This window comes from Mytilus galloprovincialis, chromosome 11 (genome assembly GCF_965363235.1).
Source record: "Mytilus galloprovincialis chromosome 11, xbMytGall1.hap1.1, whole genome shotgun sequence".
Lineage (NCBI taxonomy): Eukaryota > Metazoa > Mollusca > Bivalvia > Mytilida > Mytilidae > Mytilus > Mytilus galloprovincialis.
In genome coordinates, this window is record NC_134848.1 from 28764189 (window position 1) to 28775541 (window position 11353).

Consider the following 11353-nt stretch of genomic DNA (forward strand, 5'->3'; position numbering starts at 1 on the left):
AGGATAATTGTAAATAATACATTAGGAACCCTTTTTTTGGTATATTGATAACTTTTCGACATTTTACTGTAAATTTGAATTTATTTTTGATAATTGTAATGGATGTTACCTTAAATCGGTCATTTGACAAAGACAACTTTCGAATTTGTATTGATAATTGTATCAGGAGTCAACTTAAACCAATCAAAACTTACTTTATAATATTAAAACAGTTTCGATAAATTTTACCACTTTTTGGACAATTTTGTTATATGTATTGATACTTGTATTTGATGTTACTTTAAATCGGTCATTGACCAAGACAACTTTCTAATATGTATTGATAATTTTGTTTGATGTTACCTTAAATCGGTCATTTGACCGAGATACTTTCTAATATGAATTGACAAATATATTTGAAGTCAATTTGGCCCAACCAAACCTTCATTATAGAATTATAATACTTTTTAAGTAAATTTTACCACTTTTTAGATAAATCATTCAGATGTTACCTTCAATTGACCATATTTATAGGATAATTGTAAATAATACAACAGGTTCAGCAAACCTGTTGTAGGTATATTGATAAATTTTCGACATTTTACTGTAAATTTTTTTTTTTTGATAATTGTAATTGATGTTACCTTAAATCGGTCATTTGACCAAGACAACTTTCCAATATGTATTGATTATTGTATCAGGAGTCAATTTGAACCAATCAAAACCTAACTATAAACTTTCAAAAAAATTTCAATAAATTTTACCACTTTTTGGACAATTTTGTTATATGGATTGATAATTGTATTTGATGTTACTTTAAATCGGTCATTTGACCAAGACAACTTTCTAATATCTATTGATAATTGTATTTGATGTTACCTTTAATCGGTCATTTGACCGAGATATTTTCGAACATGTATTGACAAATGCATTTGAAGTCAATTAGAACAAACCAAACCTTCATTATAGAAATATAAAACTGTTTTAGTAAATTTTACCACTTTTGGGATTATTCATTCAGATGTTACCTTCAATAAAACATATTTATAGGATAATTATAAATAGTACATTAGCAAACCTTTTTTTGGTATATTGATAACTTTTCGACATTTTACTGTAAATTTGAATTTATTTTTGATAATTGTAATGGATGTTACCTTAAATCGGTCATTTGACAAAGACAACTTTCGAATTTGTATTGATAATTGTATCAGGAGTCAACTTAAACCAATCAAAACTTACTTTATAATATTAAAACAGTTTCGATAAATTTTACCACTTTTTGGACAATTTTGTTATATGTATTGATACTTGTATTTGATGTTACTTTAAATCGGTCATTGACCAAGACAACTTTCTAATATGTATTGATAATTTTGTTTGATGTTACCTTAAATCGGTCATTTGACCGAGATACTTTCTAATATGAATTGACAAATATATTTGAAGTCAATTTGGCCCAACCAAACCTTCATTATAGAATTATAATACTTTTTAAGTAAATTTTACCACTTTTTAGATAAATCATTCAGATGTTACCTTCAATTGACCATATTTATAGGATAATTGTAAATAATACAACAGGTTCAGCAAACCTGTTGTAGGTATATTGATAAATTTTCGACATTTTACTGTAAATTTTTTTTTTTTTGATAATTGTAATTGATGTTACCTTAAATCGGTCATTTGACCAAGACAACTTTCCAATATGTATTGATTATTGTATCAGGAGTCAATTTGAACCAATCAAAACCTAACTATAAACTTTCAAAAAAATTTCAATAAATTTTACCACTTTTTGGACAATTTTGTTATATGGATTGATAATTGTATTTGATGTTACTTTAAATCGGTCATTTGACCAAGACAACTTTCTAATATCTATTGATAATTGTATTTGATGTTACCTTTAATCGGTCATTTGACCGAGATATTTTCGAACATGTATTGACAAATGCATTTGAAGTCAATTAGAACAAACCAAACCTTCATTATAGAAATATAAAACTTTTTTAGTAAATTTTACCACTTTTGGGATTATTCATTCAGATGTTACCTTCAATAAAACATATTTATAGGATAATTATAAATAGTACATTAGCAAACCTTTTTTTGGTATATTGATAACTTTTCGACATTTTACTGTAAATTTGAATTTATTTTTGATAATTGTAATGGATGTTACCTTAAATCGGACATTTGACAGAGACAACTTTCGAATATGTATTGATAATTGTATCAGGAGTCAACTTGAACCAATCAAAACTTACCTTATAATATTAAAACAGTTTCGATAAATTTTACCACTTTTTGGACAATTTTGTTATCTGTATTGATAATTGTATTTGATGTTACATTAAATCGGTCAGTTGACCAAGACAACTTTCTAATAAGTATTGATAATTTTGTTTGATGTTACCTTAAATCGGTCATTTGACCGATATACTTTCTAATATGTATTGACAAATGTATTTGAAGTCAATTTGGACCAACCAAACCTTCATTATAGAATTATTATACATTTTTAGTAAATTTTACCATTTTTGGGATAATTCATTTAGCCTTTACCTTCAATTGACCATATTTGAAGGATAATTGTAAATAATACAACAGCAAACCTGTTGTAGGTATATTGATCACTTTTCGACATTTTACTGTAAATTTGACCATTTTTTGATAATTGTAATTGATGTTATCTTAAATCGGTCATTTGACCAAGACAACTTTCTAATGTGTATTGATAATTGTATTTGATGTTACCTTAAATCGGTCATTTGACCGAGATACTTTCTAATATGTCTTGACAAATGTATTTGAAGTCAATTTGGACCAAATAAACCTTCATTATAAAATTATAATACTTTTTTAGTAAATTTTACCACTTTTTAGATAATTCATCCAGATGTTACCTTCAATTGACCATATTTATAGGATAATTGTAAATAATATATAGCAAACCTTGTGTTGGTTTATTGATAACTTTTCGACATTTTACTGTAAATTTGACAATTTTTTTGATAATTGTAATTGATGTTATCTTAAATCGGTCATTTGACCAAGACAACTTTCTAATATGTATTGATACTTGTATATGATGTTACCTTAAATCGGTCATTTGACCAAGACAACTTTCTAATATGTATTGATAATTGTATTTGATGTTACCTTAAATCGGTCATTTGACCGAAATACTTTCTAACATGTATTGACAAATGCTTTTGAAGTCAATTTGAGCAAACCAAACCTTCATTATAGAATTATAATACTTTTTGAGTAAATTTTACAACTTTTGGGATAATTCATTTAGACTTTACCTTCCATTGACCATATTTATAGCATAATTGTAAATAATATATAGCAAACCTTTTGTTGGTATATTGATAACTTTTCGACATTTTACTGTAATTTTTTTTTTTTGATAATTGTAATTGATGTTACCTTAAATCGGTCATTTGACCAAGACAACTTTCCAATATGTATTGATTATTGTATCAGGAGTCAATTTGAACCAATCAAAACCTAACTATAAACCATAAAAAGAGGCTACAAAAGGGGTCAAAGTTCTTTAGCATGATACAGGAATTTTACATTAACAACATTACATACATTTTTTAAAAGGAATTTAAATTCGAATTATATTAATTTTCTCATTCGTTAAGTTTAAAGTCAAACAAGTATGTTTACAATTTCCATTTATTCATTTTTTTTTTTTCATTTTTTTATGATTTTCACAGTGTTGTATTGGACCCACTACTGGAGCTTTTGCCGTTTCGTTATTGAAGTATTTGTTTCAAAAACTCTTTACTGCAGACGACCTGAGGGTGTATTTTTCCTATAAAGACGGTGGAAAGTTGAGCAAAAGACCACTAGACGACACGAGAAAACAATATCTACGACGATATGTAACTGCATTCTACCCAAGTGTGACTTTGCATTCAGCATACACCGTTATTGTGATTGAGAAAATCAACCAATTTCTTTGCCGTCCCATCTAACAGAAGAAGTAAATACCGAATATATATTATACATTTATGTTGTAATTTCAGTAGACTCTCAGTGTGTTAAATGGTGCAAGAGTTAAAATATAAAATATATGTGCTATAGCATTATGGATTGGACGTAACAATGGTCGATTCACAATTCTGTTTTTCAACAGAAATAAAGACAAGAATAATTTTCTGAATATCTGCAAAATTTGGTCACACATAAAATGTACTAAACACAATAAAGCAAAAAAGTTGGGATGCAATACATGTATATGCAGCACTATTTACTTTTTGAAGTTGTTTTTCAGACCTGAATTTTATTTCACATTATTTTTAGGTACAGATAAACACGACAGTGATGATGAGGAAGATGATGGAAGTTCACCTGCTGTCACAAGAGAAGCTATCAAAACAGCAGTTGATTCACTTCTTAGAAGCCGGAATGAAAAAAATCCTATTAGCACAACACCACTTGTTGCAGCCAAACCTCAACAGACCTCATATGAGTATGATTCCCAGAAAGTTCAACAACAACCTTGTGAAAATCAGTCACAACAAAATGAGTCATGTGTACCAGTCACTCAACTCTCTCAGCAAAATAAATGGCATGATATACCAGTTCATCAGCAACTGTCTCAACAGAATTCATTGCAAATACCACTTCTTATTCTTCGAGAATCTTATTAAATGTGTATAAAACGTAATTTTACTCGTTAAACGATTTAAAATATCTTCTTTTTGAAGTTTTAAGCGAAAATGTTCGACTTGAGTCGTTTGTCTTCCCGACATATATAATTTTGATTGTAAACGGTCAGTATGCAATGACCTCTTTCTTTAATGCATTGCACATGCGTAATATCTCCGACGCACGTGGAATGTCTGACATCAATGTTTTGAAGCGAGGGAGAAAGCCAATACTGACTGATTCCGCTAAAAAAAACGACGACGTACAGCAGTAAATGCAAAATGTAATAAGAATAGAATATATCTTGGTGTCCAGTATGATCGCTGGAGTGAGCTAAAATGTGCCCTTCGATTGCAATCACACGCTGAAGTGGCGAAGATTTTGCTGGATAGGCAAGTTTCTCGTGGTCTTGTTTATATTTACATTTCATTGTTATTAGCATCCTAATCTTAATTTTGTGATTAATAATGAATAAAAAATAAATCAGGGAGCAGAAGCAAACCATTTAATCCTAGAGAAACCCGTAACTTTCTCGTTTTCTGGCAAGTTGTTAACTGAAACGCAAGGCAAAATTTAAGGGGCCCAACGGAGGAATAATTTGTTATATGACTGTATGACATCTTTTATAACTATAAGCCAACCAGCCCTGCCCCTACATGTGGTGAAATGTTAAAAGAGACATCTTCTGCCAGTACACTGTTAACAACTTCTACCCCTGGACCATTGCAATATAAATTGAAACAGCATTCAGTACATTTATCTGATTTGTCGGAAATATTATCATCAGAAAGAGAACATGAATCGAGATATGTGTAAGCACTAACATACATTATACCAAGTATTTGATTAACATTTTACAAGAGGGACAAGACAATTAATTGTAATTTGTAAGTCAATAATGTTCTGTTACACCATTAATTCAGATTAAAATGTTCTGTTCAAAGTTATATACATACTAGAACACACCCGAGATATCGCGGGTCCGTGACTGAATTAAAGTATCTAACTATGCACAAGCCTTATTTTAATATTAGTATTGTCATCTGATAAAGCAACCATTTTAAACAAATTGGTTTCTTAACGAAATTGCACTAATAGTGTTACAAAAATTCCCCGTATTTTAACACATTATCCTGCATTTCTATAGTTTGGATTTATATTTTTAAAAAAATCATCGGGAAATGCATTAGAGTTACAAATTCAACGCAAACAGACAGCTTCACTGTCAGTGAAAAAGTAATAGAGGTTCTTGAAGCAGAAGAAACAGCACTTCCATCTCGTGAGAGGACAAGACGTGGACTAACCATAAAAACAAGACATTTGATCGATTTCTTTAAAAATTAGACTATTTTTTCATGATGCAGGGTGGGAGACAAGAGAAAGGGGTTGGGAGAGAGGAGGGGCGGGAGAAAGGTACCCCCCTTTCCGCCCCCTTAAATAAGTTGCTTCTAAACAAGAACGCGATGATAAACGGGACCCCAAAATTTTTTAAAATACTAATGTACCAGAAGATGAAAAATATCTAAAATATATATCTATTGATCTGTTTTTTAATACTTGATATATGAAAAGGTACATATTTTTGATTAACAAAATATATGAAAGGGTGGTGTTCTTGACGTCTCAGCTGTTCACCCCTACCAAAAAAGTATGAAGTATGATTGGTTGAGACATTCCAGGACTAGTTTTGATTTTCGTACAAAATTCAATATAGATATCACTGCATGTGCTATCTATCCTTGACGATATTAAAACGATGCATACAACAATTCTTTGTGTGAATTGAATATAAAAAAGATGTGATATGATTGCCGAGGAGACAACTCTCCACAAGTGACCAAAATGACACAAAAATTAACAACTATAATAGATCACCGTACGGCCTTAACAATGAGCAAAGCCCATACCGCATAGTCAGCTATAAAAATGAAGGAGACCTGGATTATAACATTCCACTTTCGGAATCAATCGGGAAGGTACAACAATGTTCCGGCAATGATGATATTTCGTTCGGTGAAATGCTCACTATTGAGATAGCTATGCCAACGAAGGACAGATTCGACTGTGACTGTTAAAAAACTTTAGTAGAACAACTTGAAGAACGCGAAACCAATGATGTTAATGAGACAAGTCATAGTGAAATTGCCAATCCTGAAACTCATGGTGCCGATTTCTCGTACGAGGATGTGTAAAAAAATATTCCACATTTTAAGACGACCAAATTTTAAATTCTGTTATCCAAATTAAAACAATGATTGAAGATACGATAGTACGTAGTAAAATGGTTACTCTGGTATAATGTTCGATATTCTGACCAGTACATCGTTGCATTTATGGGACATGTTGACAGCTTCATCGTAGCCATTTTACCGATGGTGACAGTCTTCTTTTTTTCTTTTCGAAAAATGACCACTGATATAATTGTTCCAGCGTCGATACATCTATAGATTCATCTGCAATCAGGGCAAAGAATTTGTATCAATTGCTGTTATAAACAATGTCGGTCTATATATTTCATTTCCAATAATGTTGTATAATCTGTATATTTTTTAATATCAGCTACGGTATTGATATCAGTTAATCTTATTATGAGTTTCCCTTTCACAGATAAAAATATATGTACATTCTTGATTGCATATATGGGTCGGTTCGTTTCTGGTATCCGGAACATACCCGGATCATCCGGAGCAACAGGTTTTACGTTCGTTTCTAAAAAAAATATAAACCGGAATAATCCGGAATGCACCGTTTGAACTGAAGCGACGATTCATGTCCAAGATGGCGGAAAAGTTGTAAGTGTGGGAAAATTTGACTGAGAAAATAAGAATAAATCGGAATAATTTGTAAATAATTCATTTTACATGTATCTGAAGTAAAATTTATTGAATTACATGTAAAACCAACGAACGAAAATATATTTAACAATAGAATCTTGATTGTGTTGGGTGCATGTTGCATTAAAACATGATCAAACATGATCATACTGAGCAGTGGTGGATCCATGGGGGGGGGGGGGGGGGGGGGGGGGGTAGCACCCCCTTTATTTTGGCCAATCAATGCATTTGTATCGGGACATATGTTTTGCTCTCCCCTTTGTCCTGGGTAAGCACCCCCACCCCCTATTTTATGCACATTGATAATAAAAACAACAAAAAGTAAAAAAAATATAAAATACCAAAATAAGTAAAAAGAAATCATTAGAATAATAATGTAAATAGAAAATATCGCCTCCAGAGGTTATATATTAAAGGACTAGCACCCCCCCCCCCCCTTTTGAAAATTGCTGGATCCGCCCTAGACCAAATAATTATGACGTCTTGCAAGGCTTTTTTATAACTTTTTTATGACATAAAAATATAAAAAAGCCTTGCAAGACGTCATAATTATTTGGACTAGATCCGCCCCTGCTGAGGATCACACATACATGTGCTGAGTTAAAGCATTAATTTGTGGACTTGCACCCACATACCTTTAATTGGGAAAGCATATACTGTAATTTAATTGCATGACATCTTGTTTTTGTACACAAATTATCACAAAGACTTTTCAATTTTCTTCTTCTTTTTACAGCCCCTTAGAACTGCAATTAAATTGTGGATCCGCCCTTCTCTAAACAATTTAAATTTTAAAAAGAACCTTTTCTTTGAATTCCAGAGTTCTTCCAAAGTTGCCGGCCAGGAGAGAAACTGCAATCATTTCTGTTGTCAAAGATGGAGAAATATTCCGAAAATTCATAGTAAGAACAGACATAGTAACGTTGCTAAAGTTAGAAAGCGGAGGTAAGTTGGTGATGCTTGAAACAAATTGGTTAAATTATATACAAAATAACCAAACGAATACACACCTTAAGAATATATTTTTAAATGAGCAACCGTGGCCCCACTAAAAACCAATAATGTAATTACTAGGTTCTGTAAAGATGATGCCACAAACGTGGCCACAAATGGATTTTATAATAAGATTTTTGTCCTTGATGAAATCATCAATTTTTCTCTGGAGCCATCAGGTGCAAAATAGAACTTGTGCAATATAGGAATATTTTTACCTTGCTTTTTATGGGGAATCAATATTGCTATACAATAAATATATACCACTTGCTTACATACATGTCCGAAATACGACTGCAGTGTGCTTGCATTTTATTTGTTTATCGGTTTTTGTACTTTTAGATGGTCAGCGTTGTCATCAAAATATTTAGCGTCATTAACTTCAATGATTTAAAATGTGTTTGAACTTTGCAGATGAAGAGGCTATGTCCCGATTTTTGGAAGAAAGGGATTATGTCGATGGTCAGGTAACTGTTAGTATCCTGAGAGTGGAATCTAGCCAAGCTACGGATATGCCTAGTATGAGCACTCAAGCCAGCACAAGTGCCACTAGCCAAGCCAGCACAAGTGCCACTAGCCAAGCCAGCACAAGTGCCACTAGCCTAGCCAGCACAAGTGCCAAACAGATACCATCGACAAGCTCAACATGGTCTAAAGATTCTGAAAAATTTTTGCTTGATTTGTATGATAAATACGAGAAGAGTAAATCCTTCATAAAAAATAAATGGGTGAGAATATCCCAAGAGATTGCGGAAAAACTCTCAATACAAGTTACTCCAGAGCAGTGTAGGATCAAAATAAGAAGTATGAAGGATAGATTTGAAAGAATGAAAAAGAAACTAAAAACAAGTGGCGAGAGTAACATTGAAATCCCAACAGAATTTACAGTGTTTGAAAGCCAACATGATGTACAACCAAAATATCTGTTGGATTCCAGTAAGCCTAAAAAAGGTACTTTTTTTTATTATGATATCATTTATATACAGAATCAACCTTGAGTTTCACACAGAGTTGGGTTGTATTTCATATATACATGTATTGATTATTTAGAGGTAAATTAATATAATATATTCATTTTATAATCTTTTGTCGTAAATTAATTTGTATATGTATTGATATTTAGAATTGCACCAACATAGGTATTATGACTTTTTTAAAAAAAGATGCAGCAATTAAATCGAAATAGAATTCTTGAAAAATGATTCAAAACGTTGAACTGCTTATTGCTTGGAAATAAGTATCTTATTCTTGTTTTGCAGCTGAAAGTTCCAGTGAAGAGGAAGAAACTAGTAACCCAACGCCTTCCAAGAGAAAAATGAAAGTGTCTACTTCATGTCCTGAACCTCAAGGTAATAAAACTGTAAAACAAATGACTTTTTACCATTTTACCTTACAACAAAAAACCTACTATTATGGTTACATTAAAACACGTCATGTAATGACTTTTGAAAATGTATTTAGTATTTTGAATTAGAACATGAATTCTTGAAAAATAATTATTTTTTACCAGTTTACTTTACAACAAATAAACTAAACTATTATGGGTACATTTAAACACATGCAATGACTTCCAAACGTTGGACTAAAACGTGCTAGCTAAAAATTATATTTGCAAAATTGTAATCCAATATTAGTGGCATAACACACAACACTTCTTACAGAATAGATGTCAAATTCCTATGTGAAAATGCTGTAGAAATGAAATTATTATACACACCTTCTTTCAAAATGTCTGGCTACAACTTAGAATAAGGTTTTATGTAGGCAAACATCTGTAATTGGATTAAAAATTAAAAAAAAAATATAGAAATTTGTATATTTCAGTTGACCTCATGACGCCTTTCACTAAGAATTCCTGGAGGGGGTATCTTTTACATCAGTCGTGTAACATTGCTGGTCATTCATGCCGAAATAGCATTGTAAAAAGCATAAACCAAAGGGAGATGGGAGGTTTTTTAGGAAATCCTTTTGGATTTATTAGAGTTGCTTACCTGACTAGGTTTCCAACCACTACGCCAATATACCAAACATGTGACAAGATGACGAAACAAATCGAGTTTAAATTTCATTCAGGATGTCAAAATGGATGCTAAAGGGTAGGGACTACATGCATGTACATTAAATTATATACAGCAAAAAAAAAATCAGAATTACATGTATTATACAACACAAATTTAGACGTTTTGATTCAAACAACAAAAATAATAATACCAGAAAAATATGAAATTATGAAAATTATGATAAATATATTAACAGCATCCTTACTTTCTATGATAACAACCACTTTTGTGACTAGTCAATTTACACGACTGAAATAAGTACATTACCATATGATTGGAATCGATGTAATTTTGAAAATATATTTATAAAATCTATGATTATTTTATTCTTAATAGCTAAAGAAAAGAAGAAAAAGAAGACAACTGATCGTTTCGAGTTATTGGCTGAGGCATCAGAAAGGCGACACACGGAAAAAATGGAATGCTTCAAAAGTCTTATAGATGTCATGAAAGACATTGCAAAAAAGTAGATCCAGATGTAACTCTGTATCAGATCTCATTTCTTGTTGACACTTTTTTTATGTTTAATTGTTTCCACATAGATATGTGTTTTATTTGTTTTATTGTTACAGAGTATACCTGAAGAATATACTTATTATTAAATATACACAAACTGATGATTTTATTTGATTTTTATGAAATTCTTGAATCCAGCATTTCAGCATCAAGACAAACATATGTTGCATCTTTTTTTTTTGGTTTCCTATTTGAATTTTTGAACACTGGTAATTTTGGGCCTTTATAGCTTGCTGTTTAGTGTGAGCAAACTTAAAAGCTTTGTGCTTAAGACCCTACTGTAACCTAAATTTGCTTATT

General features: G+C 31.3%; 2 protein-coding genes across 3 annotated transcripts in view; both read left to right on the top strand.

The window, feature by feature from the left end:
* LOC143052098 (uncharacterized) overlaps window positions 1-4652 on the top strand; it is a 109963-nt gene extending 105311 nt beyond the window's left edge. The window contains exons 6-7 of the mRNA XM_076225058.1: window positions 1564-1579; window positions 4303-4652. Coding sequence (XP_076081173.1) covers window positions 1564-1579; window positions 4303-4652 — 366 coding nt within the window. The remainder of the gene's footprint in view (window positions 1-1563; window positions 1580-4302) is intronic.
* A 2639-nt stretch (window positions 4653-7291) lies between these two features.
* LOC143051933 (uncharacterized) lies at window positions 7292-11069 on the top strand. 2 transcript variants are annotated; one of them, XM_076224917.1, is made up of 6 exons: window positions 7292-7442; window positions 8305-8429; window positions 8892-9428; window positions 9737-9826; window positions 10302-10573; window positions 10874-11011. In XM_076224917.1, the coding sequence occupies exons 1-5, from the start codon at window positions 7420-7422 to the stop codon at window positions 10568-10570; spliced, it is 1044 nt and encodes a 347-aa protein (XP_076081032.1). In that variant the 5' UTR covers window positions 7292-7419; the 3' UTR covers window positions 10571-10573; window positions 10874-11011. The 2 variants fall into 2 exon arrangements, with proteins under 2 accessions (XP_076081032.1, XP_076081033.1); XM_076224918.1 differs by lacking the exon at window positions 10302-10573 and having other exon boundaries at window positions 10874-11069.
* Window positions 11070-11353: the final 284 nt, after the last annotated feature.

Excerpts from the sequence above, each read along its gene's own strand:
- LOC143051933 (XM_076224917.1), top strand. The coding sequence starts at position 7,420 with ATGTCCAAGATGGCGGAAAAGTT. Across the intron at positions 7,443-8,304 it reads TCCAAGATGGCGGAAAAGTT|AGTTCTTCCAAAGTTGCCGG; the intron begins GTAAGTGTGGGA and ends TTTGAATTCCAG. Across the intron at positions 9,429-9,736 it reads TTCCAGTAAGCCTAAAAAAG|CTGAAAGTTCCAGTGAAGAG; the intron begins GTACTTTTTTTT and ends CTTGTTTTGCAG.